Source organism: Macaca mulatta, chromosome X (genome assembly GCF_049350105.2).
Source record: "Macaca mulatta isolate MMU2019108-1 chromosome X, T2T-MMU8v2.0, whole genome shotgun sequence".
Taxonomy (NCBI): Eukaryota; Metazoa; Chordata; class Mammalia; order Primates; family Cercopithecidae; genus Macaca; species Macaca mulatta.
In genome coordinates, this window is record NC_133426.1 from 113,411,093 (window position 1) to 113,428,531 (window position 17,439).

At 35.4% G+C, this 17,439-nt stretch overlaps 1 protein-coding gene across 1 annotated transcript in view; it reads left to right on the forward strand.

The window, feature by feature from the left end:
• Positions 1-743: 743 nt before the first annotated feature.
• The window catches only part of RADX (RPA1 related single stranded DNA binding protein, X-linked), a 75,511-nt gene continuing 58,815 nt past the window's right edge, over positions 744-17,439 (forward strand). Inside the window, exons 1-3 of the mRNA NM_001193976.1 lie at positions 744-1,537; positions 11,424-11,566; positions 14,292-14,484. Of these exons, the coding sequence (NP_001180905.1) occupies positions 895-1,537; positions 11,424-11,566; positions 14,292-14,484 (979 nt within the window). The 5' untranslated portion in view covers positions 744-894. The remainder of the gene's footprint in view (positions 1,538-11,423; positions 11,567-14,291; positions 14,485-17,439) is intronic.

Sequence of the window (17,439 nt, forward strand, 5' to 3'; positions counted from 1 at the left end):
TTATCCTTAATTTTTACTATTCTTATCAGCTTTTTCACTTTACATTCATTCCTGATATATGCCTTGAATTAAACAAACGAAGTTTCTGAAATCTATACCCTAGATGTATATTCGGCCACGTATTATACTAAAACTACGTGCATTTTAAGAAGTCTAATCTAAAGGCAGTCCTTTACAAGCCGGTTCTAGTTTTCTATTTTCATTTGCACTTAAACACTAATTCACCCACCCTACACTCAGGGAGCCACTACAGATAATTATGCTAATGCTAATCGCAATAGCTGCTAATGTTTATTGAGGACTTTTTGTGCTACGGCCTGTCCTGGAGGCTGTGCATAAATTATCTGGTTTTGTTCATACTACAGGAAACCCATGTTATTACATTAATGTATATTAACCAACTCTAAATTACTTTCTGTTCCTGGCCCAAAGCCCAAACCCCTAAAACCCTGAGCTTTGACTCTGCACCCTGATTCTTGCCACTTTCTGTTTTCCCTTGCCTCTAGGCATCCTCCTTTCCAGGGTAGCCACAAGCGCTCCTCCCCTTCCCTCTTTGAGAACCATGACAACCACTGATTCCCCCTCCCCGTCCCCTGTCATCCCTCCCCCAGACGGCAACCCGGCGGGCACAGGGTCCGACGACCTGCTACGTAACTCGCGCGTGTGACTGCCTAGTAACAGTGTCTCGAGTCGGAAGCGCACTGAGCGAGGGGCGGGGTGGGAGAGCTGGCGGGCGCAAGCGTAAAGTCTTTGCAGCCTCGCTACGGGGCGGAGCCTTGCCTGTCAGCAGGGGCAGAGTAGCGATCGTCGCGAAAGCGCGCGGTTTTATTACTCTCCGCTTTGGAAGGGGCAAACTAGCTTTTGGGAGTGAAGCGGGTACGCAGTTATCCAACAATGTCTGGTGAGTCAGGACAGCCTGAGGCTGGTCCCTCACATGCAGGGCTAGATTGGCCGAACCCTGAGAGGAATCGGGCTGGGGTCCCTGGAGGGGTGATCCGAAGAGCTGGTGCCCAAGGGCCCAGGTCCTGGATCCAAAAGGTTCTTGAGCAGATTATGGACTCACCTCGCCAGTGTGTCACCCCCTCGGAGGTGGTGCCTGTAACTGTGTTGGCCGTCCAAAGGTACCTGTTAGAGGATGAGCCACGGGACACGGTGCCCAAGCCTCCCCTTTATTGCTATGATGTGACGATCTCAGACGGGGTGTACCAGGAGAAGTGCTACCTGGACCCCAGCTTGAACTCTCTCGTATATCAAAATATTCTTAAAGTTGGCATACAAATGAGAATTTCCAGAGTCTCGTGTCTTTACAATGAGAAAAGGATAGGCCAGGGGATCCTGTGCATAGATAACGTCCACTGTGGGGAGACTTCAGACAGTATTTCTTTAGAAACTCCCTTCAGAAATAGAGCGCACCAGGAGAAACCAGAGAGGCCTTTAAGAGGCGGGAAGAGTCATTACCTGGCGCTGTGGAATAACGAAGATCCCTATGGTGATATCTGGTTAACAGACAAGCAACCTGAGGAACACAACTTTAGCGGTAAGTGTGTGGAAAGAATGGCAGAGGGTTTTAAAAAATAGTTTTCAGCAGCTTGAGTGAACGGGAAAGGAAATGAAAATGCTTTTGTGTTGTTAATTGCAAGCCAGGAGTGGTAGGTAGACAAATTTTCTTAAATGACCAAGGGATGCTCAATGAAATTTGCACAGCCCATGGTTTTTGTTGGTGTTTGTTTGTCTGTTTGTTTGATTGCAAAAGTGGCCAATTCAGGAAGTGTGTCTGACTACATCTTAAAATTCAGTCTGGCAAATGTACTGATGTGGGAGTCAGTATTCCTCATACGTTCGTTACATGTTTGATTGTGGTGGAATTAATCTTAGTTTTACCCCCAATCCAGTTGTGGAAATAGTACGTTGTGGTTGAAGAGCTTATAGATTTGAAGTTAGCATAAAGGTTGTAAAAATTTGCGGGTTTGCATGTTTTAATCTTCATTCAAAAAGGATGTTTCGTGATGTATGCCTTAATACTTTACATTGATTGAAAGGCCGTGTAACAGTTATGTAAATACCACCTTTTAACTGTGTGATTTTTATGGAAGGCTTGACATTCTCATTTTCTTGTTTCTTATTACTCACCACAAAGAGTACTGATCTGGGAACTTCAATTTTTCTGTATCAGAATTAGGAAGTTAGCTTGAAAACACTAGCTTGCCATCAACAACCGCTCTAAAATACGTTTTTTTTCTCTAACAGATGAAATTAAGGGGAATGATAGTACCGTAGGCATGAACACGCTTGAAATGGAGAAAGAAATAAAATGCAAAAAACAAAATAAGAGAAAGTACTGGAAGGAGAAAGACTGTAATTTTCTACATTACTGCTTTTCAGTCCCTTTTGCAATGTTGTTGTCACAATGCTAAATCACGGATAATCTTACTGTGACGTGTAAGAGCAACAAACTTGAAAGTAAAAGGATAACTGGCTCAAAAACCATGCAATTATAGTCACATCCAGTTGTAAGGAAAAAATATGTTATAGAAATGTGTAGGCAAGGAAGTTTTAAATAACTAAATTTTAGAAAGCAAGATAGCTATTTATTTCTGGTATGAAAAAAATGGAGTTATTTTATCTCAAGCGTGAAATAAGGCACTAGTGCATTACTACTCTAAATGTTGATCACTTTAATTTTTAGAATTGAATATGTAAATGAAAAACTGGTGCCCTACAAGAAAAGTTGAGGGGATTAATACTTTGTAAAATGTATTTTGTCATAATATCTATTCATTCATTAAAACCATATTTATAATACAAAAGGCAATGTATGTATGCCAAAATAAAACCCAATCTGTATATTTAAAAGTATGTTGTGTTAGAAATATACCACCCAAGTATAGTAAAATGTTAGTGATAAAATCTAGGAAGTGGGCATATTGATGTTCATTGTAAAATTTGTTCAGTTTTGCTGTATGTTTCAAATTGTTAATGATAAAATATTAGGGAGAAGTGAAGGACCTCTTTCACCTTCCCTGGTGCCTTCACCTTTCTTCTAAAAATCTCAAACTGTCAGCAGTTTGTTGTGTATCTCTCTCTCTCTTTTTTTTTTTTTTTTTTTTTTAAGAAATCAATGTCACATTGTGTGATTTGCTATTTCCACTAAACATACTTCAGGCATCTTTCATGTACATCTGTACATACAATATACCATAGCATGGGTGTGCTGTAATTTCTATAATCATGCCCATGTGAATAGGTAATTTATAGTTTTAGGCACTTATTACTGTTTTAGTATTAAATACAATGCTAAGCATCATTAGAATGCACACATATTTTTGTTTACTATGTTCAAGTATTGCTGTTGAACGGCTTCCTCTGGCGAAACTGCTGGCTTAAAAGGTATTTAATTTTTTTAAAAATTTTGTGGATATAGACAGATCATCTTCTGAAAAGGTTGTACTAATTTACATTCACCAACATACATATGAGAATGCCCATTTCCCCATATCTTACTATTTTCAAATATATCTTTTGATATTTTTCTAATTAATTTATAAGATTCCTTTGCTAATGGGTATTACAATTTTGTCTGCTATATACTGCAAATTATTTTTTTGCATTCTGTTCTTTTTCTCTTAACTTTGTTTATGGCACACGTTTGTGCTTTTGAAACTTTTCATTACAGTTTACCTTGTACACAGTAAAAAAAAAAGTTTTAAAAATACAGCTTGATAAATTTTCATATATATGTACCTGTGTAACCATCACCTCCCTTCCTTCAAGATATAGAACATTTCTGTATCTTGTTACCCCAAAAGTCTCCCTCATGCCTCCTCCTGGTCAGTAGCCTATCTGAAAGGTAGCACATATTGTGACCTCAAAGATAGCTTTTAAAAATAGAAGTTAGCCTGTGCCACACCCTCCTGCCTAAATCTCTCAGATGGCTCCCCACTGCATTTAGGCAGCAACCCAAACTCTACTGGGGTCTGGAAGGCAGGCCGTACTCCAGAGGATGGCGAACTTTACGTAAAGAGCCAAACAGTAAATCTTTTTGTCTTTCCGAGACATGATCTCTGTCACAACCATTCACTTTTGCCATTGTATATGGAAAGCAGTCACAAGCAGTATGTAAATAAATGGGTCTGGCCGTGTTGCAATAGAACTTCATTTACAAAAACAAGCAACAGGCAGGATTTGGCTTGTGGGCTGTATAGTTTGCTGACTCCTGCCCTACAGAATCCCTTACTCACCTCTCTAATCTCTAACCCCTCTCCTCCACCATTTTGTTCTAGCAACCAGCCTTCTTTTTGATCCTCAAACCTCCAGTCTTTTTCCTGCACCTGCTTTTTCCTCTTTCTGGAAAGTTTCTTCCCACCTTCCAGTTTCAACTCAAATAAAAACATATTAAAAGAGCTTTTTAAATAAATATTTCCTTCCCCATTTATTCTTATTATACCACCCTGCAAATGGTCTTCCTAGAATCATAGCATTCTGAAATTATTTTCTTTAGCTGTTTTTCTTTCCCCCCTTACATTTTTATAAGATCCACGACTCTTTTTTTTTTTTTTTTTTCATTTCTGTGGGCCGTATCTTATAGCTAGAACAATGTCTGGCACTAGTAGGCATTCAGTATTTGTTGAATAAAGGAATGAATGAAATAAATTGATGGTTTTACTAATGTTGAGCCACTTTTGATTTCCCACTTGGTCATGATTATTTTTACATCTGCTTATTTAAGTGAATTTGGTCTATAGGTTTGGTTTTTGTTTTTGTTTTTTGCAGGGAGAGTACTTTTTCAATGCAATTTTTATATGGAGTTAATATTAGCCTAGTAGAATGAGCTGGAAAGCTTGTCCGTCTTTCTGTGCTTACAGAAATTATATGTTCCTTAAAGGTTTAGTAAAATTCCTCTCTAAAACTATCTGAACCTGTTGTCTTGGACCAGGATTGGGGGTTGTGGGGGGATGCCTCTTTTTCAATTTCTTTTAGATAAAATGATTAAACCAATAATGGTTTTTCAAGAGCCCATTTTTTAGAGTTGATAATTCACTAGGAAATCTCATTTCACCTAGATCTGAAAGTTATACGTAGTAATCAATGTTTTTTGACCTATCTTGTCAATTACGACTCTTTTCACAATCCTCATGTTTGTGTGTTCACCTTTTCTTATGGTGAGCCTTGCCAGAAGTTTATCAGTCTTATTGTTGGTCTTTCTTTTAAGACACTTTGTTTTACTAATAACAAAATCTATAGTGAGGAGGTATTTTCTACTTAATTTCTGCTATCATCTTTAATTTCTTTTACATACTTCCTTTGTTCATATTTTTCTTGTACTACTTTCTTGAGTTAAATGCTTGGTTCATATATTTGCTTGTTTATTTCTTCCAAAAGCATTTAAAATTCTGAAATTTCCCATGGATATTGCTTAGGCTGCATCCCCCAGATTTGGAAGTATAGAGATTTTATTGTTACTCGTTATTTATATTTTCTTATTTTATCTTGTTTTATTTTTGTATTTTTGAATTATTGAATCATTGTAGTCATTTCTGAAATAATTACACTCCAGCCCAATGGTTTTTCTTTAGTGTTTTCCATCTTTCAAATCCATTAAAAAAAATGACAAAACTGATTTAAACAATGTTGGAAACTAGATGTTGTGATAACTTAATGTGCATCAATTCATTTTGATTATATACTTTCATTACCTTCCTGTATTCTGTTTAGCCTTTTGGAGTCTAAATTTCACTGATATTTTCCAATTTTGGGGGTCTTCTCTGCAATTTCAAGTGATAATTTTACAGAGACAGTAATATCTTTAAACCCCTCTCTTTTATTTTCTTGGCATGCAATTGGCATTTCCGTTTTTCTTTTTTCTTTTCTTTTCTTTTTTTTTTTTGTTGTTATTGTTTGTTTTTTGGTTTGTTTGTTTGTTTGTTTGTTTTTTGGCAGTCTCATTGTGTTGCCCAGGCTGGATCACTGGCGTGATCTTGGCTCACTGCAACCTTCGCCTCCCCGGTTCTCCAGCAGCGATTCTCCTGCTTCAGCCACCTGAGTAGCTGGGACTACAGGCACACACCACCACACCCGGCTAATTTTTGTATTTTCAGTAGAGAAGGGGGTTTCACCATGTTGACCAGGCTGGTCTCGAACTCCTGACCTCAGTTGATCCACCCACCTCAGCTTTCCAAAGTGCTGGGATTACAGCCGTGAGCAAATGTGCCTGGCTCTTTTTTGCTTCTTTAATCTCTGAAAGTTCAGAAAAAGCTTGTTTATTAGGTTTAAAGTTTATTATTATACCAGGTTTTTAAAAATGTAATTCACATATTCCATATCCTTATTTTTAATCTACTTTATTTGCCCGTTTCTCAGAGGAATATTGGCTTCTCTCTATGAGGATAGCTGCATTTATTTCTCCTTATATTTCTAAAAGGTTTTGCTTTAGATGTTACTATAACGTGTGCAATTTCGTAACTGATTAATATATTATTGTTGAGTTTTACACTTTATCAATGTGGAATTTGCCTCTTTTTCCCTTTTGCCTTGAGTTCTATTTTTCCTGATAGTAATGTTTGCCACTTCCACAGTCTTTTTGGTAGCATATTAGGACAATGATACCCAAATGTGAGTAGGCATGCATATCACCTCAAGAGTGCCAGTCAGAAAAATAACTTAAGTGATTCTTAACTTTACAAATTCACAAATAATATCAAGAAACACTGCAAAAAATGGATGGGGCAAAAATGCAAAAATGAGCAATGGGAATTGGAGACAAATAAGCATCCAGGTACTGACAAGTTCATATTACACTTACAAAAATCAGAGAAAAAACATTTAAGCAGAAAAAAAGATTTGGAAAAGGTTGCAAAGATAAAGAATACACCAAAACTTAAAGAAATTATTAAGGCAGTATGTTTCAAATGTCGAAGCAAAAAAGAAATGCCAATTGCATGCCATGAAAATAAAAGAGAAGGGTTTAAAGATATTACCGTCTCAGTAAAATTCTCACTTGAAATGGCAGAGAAGACCCCAAAAAGCTAAACAGAATACATGAAATTATGTAATCAAAATGAATTTATGCACAATAAGTTATCACAACATCTAGTTTCCAACATGATTTTTTAAATCAGTTTTGTCGTATTTTTAATGGATTTGAAAGATGGAAAACACTAAAGAAAGGCCGTTATGCTGAAGTGTAATTATTTCAAAAATGACTACAGTAATTCAGTAATGTAAAAATACAAAAATAAAACAAGATAAAAAACAGATTGCTGACCACCGTTCCCAGTGTATGATTCATTAGGTCTGAGGTAGGGCCCTAGAATTTACATTTCTAACATGTTCACTGCTGGTAACAATGCTGTTGGTACAGAGACCACACTTTGAGAACCACTGGCAAGCGGGTCGCGGTGGCTCATGCCTGTAATCCTAGCATTTTGGGAGATCCAGGCGAGCGGATTGCTTGAGTTCAGAGTCCATGCTGAGACCAGCCTAGGTCCAGACCAGCCTAGACCAGCCGAGGCAACACGGTGAAACCCGTCTTTAATAAAAATACCTTAGCCCGGGCGTGGTGATTTGTGTCTGTAATCCCATCTACTTGGTGCGGGGGTGTCGTGGGGGGAGCCTGAGTCCAGGAAGTTGAGACTGCAGTGAGCCTTGATTGTGCCACTGCACTTCAGCCTGGACCAAAAGAGTGAGACACTGTCTCAAAAAATAAAGAAAGAGAACCACTGGCCTTAGTGTATGCTTCTCCATCCCTTTATTTCCATTTCGTTTTAGGGTTGTCTTTTTTAAAAAGTATATAGCTAAGACTGCCTTTTGACCCAAACCAATTATTTTTCTTTTAAGAGATCAATTTAATTTATCTAAATTTAATGTGAATAATGATGTTTGTACCTGTTCTTGAAATTCTACTTTATGTTTACCATATGCCACCTTATTTTTTTTTACTTTTGCTTTTGTATTAATGCTTTAACAAAATTATTTAAACTTACATCTCTGTTTCAGTCTCCAGAATTATTCAAAATATATAATATACCCCTACTGAATAAGAGAAGATATTTAGAACTCCACTTGATCATGGCACAGTTGTCTTTGTGCATGCTTCTAATATAAGTATTGTATTTAGGATTTTAGCCATCATAACTGATTTTTGATTTATAGTTTTCTTTCTTGTACTATTTCTGTTGGAATTTTTCAGGATTATTCTAAGTTTATAAAGTGAAGTGGTACAATTTCTATATTTTATTAGGCTTTGGGACAATTTATAGCTCAAGGAAAGAGCTGTTCTTTGAAATTTGTTAGAATTTTCTTGTAAAACCATGTGAACCTGCTGCCGGTTTTGGAAGCCATCATTCATAAACTTTTTTCATTTTATTCCATGGGTAAAGACCTAGTTTGGTTTTCTTTTACTTCTTATGGCAATAGTGGTAATTCATATTTTTCTAAGAAATTACCCACTTCACTGATCTTTTCAAATTTATTGATATAAAATCATACATAATAATCTTTTAACAATTTTTCTTTGTGTGTATAGTTGTTTACATTCTGAGTATTACATTTTTGTTTTCTTTTTCATGATTAGACTTGCCAAAGATTTACATTTTCATTAATTTTTCTAGAGAATTGAATTTATCAATTCTATTTTTTATTGTGGTATAGTGTTTTCCGATTCATTATTTTTTGCTTTAATTTTTATTCCTTCTACATTCCTTAGATTTATTCTTCTGCTATGATTTTTACAGTATGGTCCAGGGACCTCTAGTGGTACCCCAAGACATTTTCAGAGGATTCATGAGGTCAAAGCTATTTTCACAATACTAAGGCTTTACTTACCTTTTTTCACTCTGATGCTCTCGCAAGTGTACGGTGTAGTTTTCCAGAGGCTAAATGACATGTGACATAAAAGCAAACTGAATATCAAAGAAGATATGAATATCCACCTGTCATTTATTAAGCTAGATTCTAACAAGATTTGCAGAAATGCAAAACAATGCCACACTTCTCACTACATTGTTTTTGGTTTTGGAAAATACAGTCATTTTTCAAAAAAAACTGTTATTTGTAATTATACATATTAGTTTATTATTGTTATTTTTAATGAATTGATCATTTAAAAATTCTTAGTCTACTTTATAGTACAGTAAAAATCTCTTCAGGATGGGCACAGTGGCTCACGCCTGTAATCTCAGCACTTTGGGAGGCTGAGGTGGGCAGATCATTTGAGGTCGAGAGTTGGAGACCAGCCTGGCCAATATGGTGAAACCTCGTCTCTACTAAAAAATACAAAAGTTAGCTAGGCATTGTGGTGCACACTTGTAGTCCCAGCTACTCAGGAGGCTGAGGCAGGAGAATCGCTTGAACCCGGGAGGTGGAGTTTGCAGTGAGCCGAGATCACACTACAGCACTCCAGTCTGGGCAACAGAGTGAGACTGCATCTCAACAAAAGAAAAAAAATAGCTATTCAAGATCTTCAATATTTTTTAAGAATGTATAGGGATCCTGAGACCAAAACGTTTTGAGAACCACTGTTCTATTGCATATTGAATAACCAGTTTATTTTCATCATTTTTTGACAATGAACACATTTATTGCTATGAATTTACACAAATTCTTCATTGTCTAAAAACAACCTCTAATTCTTTTTTAGATTTGAGAGATAAAATGTGTATTCTATGAAGTTTGTGAGTTAAAAACCCAAACTGGGAAAAATGTTAACCAGAAAGATGTCTGATTACAGCTAACTCTCTGGACCTAATTATAACAGAAACAGAGGCTCTTAGAACTCTGGTTTTACGCAACTAGGTAGCTCTTGAATTTATTCCAGACAGTAAAGGAGCTGTATGTGCCTTCACTGATCAAGAGTATTCCACGTACATCCCAGACAATTCAAAACTGATCCGAGATTCATCTGACGTTAAAATGAAATCACTCAATTCTATCAGATCAAATGTTAGGACCTGTGATCCTAGGATAGTAATCTATTGGGAGAATCTGGAAGGAAAATTACAGAGTATCCTAATACTAAAAATTGTGTGTGTGTTTTATAGTATAGGCGTAATTATATAATACCACTTAATCCCTTATTAAAAAGAAATTACAAGTGTGATTTTTGTGTCAAAAACGTTGACTAGGTAAAACATTATGTAAACAAAGCTAGAAATGAAGGGAGCCTTAGCAAAAGAAATACTGGTACTAATGCAAATTCAGGTCTTAATAGTTGGGACTGTGGGCTGTGAGAGAGAAAAATGTGGAGACAACTGCAGATGGAACCTCTCTTAATCCAAGGAAGAATACATCAGTATGACAAATTAATTCTTTAAGATGATGAATAGCTTTTAAGCAGTTTTTGAACTTGCCAGCAAGCTTGCAGATAAAAACGTTTCTAAGTAAATTGTATGGCATATGAGAAGATAGTAAGTGCAATGTAGAAAAATAAAGTGGAATGGAGGATAAGTAAAACAGTCAGTTTTTAATAGGATGGTTAGGGATAATATCACTGAGAAGGTGATATTTGAGCAAAGCTTGAAGAGAGGAGAGAGAAAGACACTTGGATATCTAAAGGGAAGACAGCAATTGCAAAGGTTCTGATACAGGGCCATGTCTGTCATGTTTGGGGGAGATAGAATTTATACATATGAAACTGAGATGAAGGCAATACAAAAATGTGTAATAAAACAATTATTATTATTATTATTATTATTATTATTTTGAGATGGGTTCTCAATTGCTCAGGCTGGAATGCAGTGGTATGATCATGGTTCACTGCAGCCTGGCTGCAGTGAGCTCAGCTGCCTGGGCTCAGGTGATCCTCCCACTTCAGCCTCTTGAGTAGCTAGAGCTTTAGGCATGCCACCATGCCCAGCAAATTTTTCTCTTTTTGGAGAGACATGGGGGATTTCGCCATGTTGCTCAGGCTGGTCTCGAACTCCTGGGCTCAAGCAAGCTGCTGGTCTCGGCCTCCTGAAGTGCTGAGATTATAGGCATTAGCCACTACACCTGGCCCATTTCTATATATTAAATATATAAGTGCTTAATAATGGGAAACATATTCCATGACATTGAGTTTTTTGTTTTTTTTGTTTTTTTTTTTTCACAAAATATCTTCAGAGAGGTGAATTTAGATCCAGGTTTTCCAGAAAGTTATTAAATGGTTTGGTAACATGGAGGGCATTCTAGGTGGAACAATGTGTTGGTTAATATAGGTGTTTACCTATGTTCCAGGCACATAGTAAGCCCTATATATATTTCAGCTGTTAATATTAGGGATCAAATTTAGTTTATGTGGGAGAGGTATATAGACTTAGCTGGCAAGGTTTAGCTGGCAAGAAGGAGTCACTTTAGGTATGATCAACCTATTATTTTTAACCATTAAAATAGATCTTTGAAGTTACCATTACATGTTAAACAGGATTTCTTTCCTCTTTTTTATATTCTAGATACCAAAATAATTTCCCTTTCTCACCTTGAAATGACCTGGACTAACAGAAGAAATTTTCCTGCATTGCTTGTGAGGATCTTACATAAATCAAAACTGCGATACTATGGAAAACCTGATAAAAAGATGATTGAACCATATCAGGTACAAGTAATAAGATATCATATGCTAATTTAAAGTTATAAATTATAACTTACACACCTAACTCCATAGTATGATAACCTGCTCATTTAAATAACATTTCATAAATTCAATATAATAATTTTTAATTGTACATAAATGTATACTATAAAGTATTTTTCTGCATAGTTTATTGTGCAAAAAGAAATTATTTCTGTATTGGTGCCCTTTATTTCCCTGATCCAGGTGGTCTCCTTCCCACCTTTTTATTTTCCTTCAACTTTTTCTTCTCACCTATACTTTCTGCACCAACATATAAACATACTCTAGTCTCCCATTTAAAAAAGAAAAGAAAATAGTCTCCCTTGGCCTTATTACTCTTCTATTCCCTATCTTTCTCTTCAGGTAAGCTTCTTGAAGAAGTAGTCTACACTAGATGTTTTTACTGTCTTGCCTCCCATTTCTCAACACAATTATCTTGGCTTTTTTCCTTAGCTTATCGTTCACTAGTAACTCTAATTGTCAAATCTGTGTGATACTTCTTTATTGTCTTTACTCTCTGTGCCGTATAATGCTCATGAGCTCTACTTTCTTGATATGTTTGTGTTCTATATTTGTCTTACTTAATATTATATTGTATTTTCCTATGATATCAAGAACTATTTTAGATGTTTCATTTAACTTTTATTATAAAAGTTATACATGCTTATTGTAGGGAATGTGGAAAATGTAGAAAGCTGTTTGAAGATCTTACCACTCAGAGAGAGCCACTGTTAACATGATGTGTTTTATTCTCTTTCTTGTGTGTGTGTAAATCACATATATACACATATATAAGCATATCATATATATACATACACATATCTATTATATTCTATTTAATCATATATATCACATATATGTGCATATGTGTATATATTATATATTTCATGTGACTGTCATATATCACATTAAATTATCTTACAAAATGAGTACCGTATTGTGCATACAATTTTGTATTATTTAACATTTTCTTAAATATTTTCTCATATCACTAAAAATTCTTCATTCATATTTTACAGTTATATATTTTTAGCACATTATATCATAAATTATTCAGTAATTCCCTGATAGTTTTTTGCCTTCTCATTGTTGCAATACTTTCCTCCCTTGTTTGTTGCCTTCCTACCTCCTTGTGTCTCCATCATTTCGTCCTTGCTTGCCTCTCCAGTCTCATCTCTTCCTGAGCTCTCTATGCCTCATACTAACCAAACTGCCCTACCTGGAATTTTCTAACGGTAGCCAATTGTTTTCTACCTTTCATACCTCTGCGCATGTTGTTTCTTCTGCCTAGAATCCTCTTCCTCTCAATTCTCGTCAGATTGGCAAAGCCATCTTTAAGATTCAGTTCAGTGCTTACCTCTGATTTAAGTCTTTCCATGTATACCCATATGCCTAGTCACTGGGAGAATCAACTACATGCTACTCAGGACCCCACTGTATGCCCTTACATAGGTCTATCCGAGCGTGCATAACCCAGTTACACATACCTGTTTGCTAATCTTACTCTACTGTGACCTCCCTGACTGTAGGGAAGAAGTATCTAATAGTGCTTAAGAGTGCATGCCCTGTAGTCATATGAACTGAATTCAAGTTTCAGCTCTGTTTACCACTTCTTACCTTTATAATGTAGGGAAAATTATTTATTCTTTTAAAGCCTCAGTTTACTCATCTGTAAAATAGGGATACTAATTGTACTTACCTTACAGGGTTGATGTGAGGATTGAATTAGTTAATATAAGTAAAGGATTTACCTATGTTCCAGGCACATAGAAAGTCCTATATATATATATTTTAGCTATTATTATTAGGGGCAGTGTTTGATTCATCTCTTCATTCCAGGGTCTAACATAATGTCTGGAATATGGATTCAGTAAATGTTTAATGAATAAAGGAATGAATTATCCAAAATGTATATTCATCATTTAGAGAAAGGGTCTGAGAATATAACATCATTATTTAAGAAGAAATTAAGAATTAGAAAACACTTTACAGACTGCCGTTTAGGCAGAACTGAAGTTGTCTGTCACTGTATTTTAATACTGAGAAATACTCCATCATATACTTTCTACCTCAATAGATTTCTCTATTTTAACTATACTCAGAGTCAGCAAGAATGCATACTTGTTTTAACATTCCCCCTTCTGCTAGCATAATTTCTCAAGTAGTATCTCAGAAATGATTTCCATGTCTTATGTTCCAGTCTCAGATATTGCTATAAATAAATTAATGTAACCAGGGCATTGATGGCATCGTGCCCACTCAATTATATGTCTATCTAAAGTTCTCAAATATAAATATCAAGGCTGTCCAACAGTTCAGATAACCAAGAATGATGTCAAAATTTTCATGTAAAACTTCTAATATGTGATTTGTCTCATTCATTTGTCAAATGTATTGTGGGATCACTCTGTGTAAGGCACCATGCTAAATATTATGGAAGAATCAAATATAAATAAGGTTTGGCCTGTGCCCTCAGAGTTTACAGTCTCACAGTAAGTTAGTAGTATATTTAGTACTTCCATTGGTCTGGTGGCACTCTCTTTAGATTATCAATATTAACAGAATTGACAACTGAATCATTATTAATAAACAATTAAAATTTAAATGTTTTTTTCATCACTCTAAATGATCACAAATAATATGTTATGTATTATCTGTATAGATAAAAGTGACAAATATGTATGTGCTTTAATCATTTTCTTTCTAGACCTTTTTGGAAGTTGCTGACAGTTCAGGCACAGTGTCAGTGATTATGTGGAATGCCCTGTGTCCTGAGTGGTATAAAAGTTTGCGGGTTGGTTTAGTTCTTCTGCTTCAAGACTATTCTGTTAAAAAGAGTTATCCATTCAGAATACAGCCTGTCCCCGTGGATCCACAGATCAAACTAATTTCTACAATGGGTTAAGTATTCAATGAATTTGTTGTCTTATCACTGTTTTGTTTATATAAATTGGCAACGTACCGTATTAGGAAAAAAGATCATAAAAATTACTGAAGCTGTTAGAACCTATGAAACCTTTACATTTCTTTGTCCATAAAATTTTCAAGCAATCACATAACCTAATAAATATACCTATTTATTATTTCATTTATTAAGAGAAATTATCTGAGATATTTATTGTTGATTGAAGAATGAGCTCCACTTGGGTTGTACTTATTTTGTTTTATTTTAATTTTGATCATAAAATATTAAGTTAATGTTGAATATATTTTGCAGTTACTAGGAGGTGCTATCTAAAAAGGACTTCTGTTAACTTTTTGAAATAATTTCAGACTTACGTAACAGTTGAAAGAATGGTATAGAGAACTCCCATATACCCTTTATCCATATTCAACAATTACCAACATTTACCTTTGCCTTATCATTATATATCTCTTTTCATACATATACATATCTTTACACACACACACACATACACACGTATACATACACATGTATACATATTCCTTGTGATCCAGTAAGAGAAAGTGGCAGTCATCATACATATCCCTTTAAGCCTAAACACTTCACTAGTATTTCAGCATGTATTTTCTAATAACAAGTGCATTCTATTACATAATCTGAGTATAATTACCAAAATCAGGAAATTTAAAATTGATACAATACTAATATCTAACCTATAGTCAGTATTCAAATTTTGCCAATTGCTGCAATCTTGAAAGGGCTTTTCCTAACTAGTATTGATATATTGACATCACAAATATTTTTGGACCATTAAAATTAATGTATTAAATAATTGTTTTTAGATATGACTGTGATTTTTTTCACTTTCATTTGGAAGAATTGTAGATTAAATATTGTTTTTGGTTTATAATACCTTTATTCTGAACCTGAGTTTCTGTGTATTCTGAATTCCCCAGCTAATCCATTAAGCTTAATTACTTAGAGAATATTCAGGTAAAGGTAGCAGTTGTTAATTGTTTTCTTAAACTTGCGTTTATTTGCAAAAACCTTATATGATTATTTATTAAAATCTTAAGCATCTTGCAGACATTGGTCAGATCTTGCTAGATGAAGAAGTTATTACCTAGGTAGTCTGGTACACATAGTCTATTACCTCATTAATTTTTGCTATAGAAAGGTGAGGAACTAAACTGAGAGAGATATTGTGACTTACTAAGAAAACACAATATAAGGAGTAAGGAAAGGATCCAGTTTCAGCTTTCTACTTATGGCTAGCCAATTTTCCCAGCACCATTTATTAAATAGGGAATCCTTTCCCCATTTCTTGTTTCTCTCAGGTTTGTCAAAGATCAGATGGCTGTAGATGTGTGGTATTATTTCTGAGGACTCTGTTCTGCTCCATTGGTCTATATCTCTGTTTTGGTACCAGTACCATGCTGTTTTGGTTACTGTAGCCTTGTAGTATAGTTTGGAGGGGGGAGGGATCGCATCAGGAGTTATACCTGATGTAAATGACGAGTTGATGGGTGCTGACGAGTTGATGGGTGCAGCACAGCAACATGGCACAAGTATACATATGTAACAAACCTGCACGTTATGCACATGTACCCTAGAACTTAAAGTATAACAATAATAAAAAAAATTTTTTAATAAATAAATAAAAATAAAAAATAAAAGAAAACACAATTAAAGTTGGCAAGAGGACGCTGATTTACAGCATGCTACCTCTGCTATATAGAATTATAGGACCAGATTTTCATAATGGAAACTCTCTAAGGTATGAGAAACTATGCTTTCAAGTAAGTGATTGCAGATACAGAAATTATTTTTTTAACGATAGCCTTGGTGATAATATATTTAAAATGTACCTTTTGGTCTTTAAAACAGTTTTACTTCTAATTAATGTTAGCCTTGGTGATAATATATTTAAAATGTACCTTTTGGTCTTTAAAACAGTTTTACTTCTTATTAATGTTAGCAGCAGTCTCTATTTTCTCCCTTATATTTTTGATAAGTAACAGGACTTTTGCCCTCTTTTTTTAGGAAGCAATAGACTATTTCTGTAAAGCGCCAAGTAGTAAATATTTTAGGCTTTGCAGGCCATTTGGTCTCTGTTTCAGCTTCTCAGCTCTGCCTTTGTAGACTGAAGGCAGCCATATGTATGTAAAGGAATGGATATGGCAATATTCCAATAAATATTTATTTACAAAAGCTTGCAGCCATCTGCAGCCTGTAGTTTGCCTAGCCTACATGTATAAGTAGATTACAACTCTGGCTGTATATTGGAATCACTTGGGGAGCTTTAAAGAGCCACTGGTCCCCATCCTCAGAGATTCTGATTTAATTACTCTGAGAATGGGACCATGGCATTGCTCTGGGTTTAAATCTCCTCAGCTGATCCCAAAGGTACAGTCAAGGTTGGGAACTACAGCTTTACGATCTTTAAAAATTACCTGCATGAAACTAACTAATGATCTTTTTATCCTAGCATTTTCTTTATTTTTAATTGACAAATAATAATTAAATATATTTAGGGGGTGTAGTGTGATGTTTTGATCTGTGTATATACATTGTAGAAAGACTCAATCAACATATCCATCACCTTACCAAATTATCACTGTTTTGTGGTGAGAACATTAAAAATCTATTAGCAATTTTGAAATATATAATACATTATTATTAACTGTAGTCACTATCCAATGCGATAGATCCCTAAGACATTCCTGCAGTCTGACTGAAATTTTGTACCCTGTGATCAACATCTCGCTTTTCCCTATCCCTCCCCACTTGCTCCCCAGCCTCTGGTAACCATCTTTCTACTCTCTGTTTCTATGAGATTGATTTTTTTAGATTCTTGGAGAACATTATGCTAATTGAAATAAGCCAGGCATAGACTGGGCGCAGTGGCTCACGCCTATAATCCCAGAACTTTGGGAGGTCGAGGCAGGCA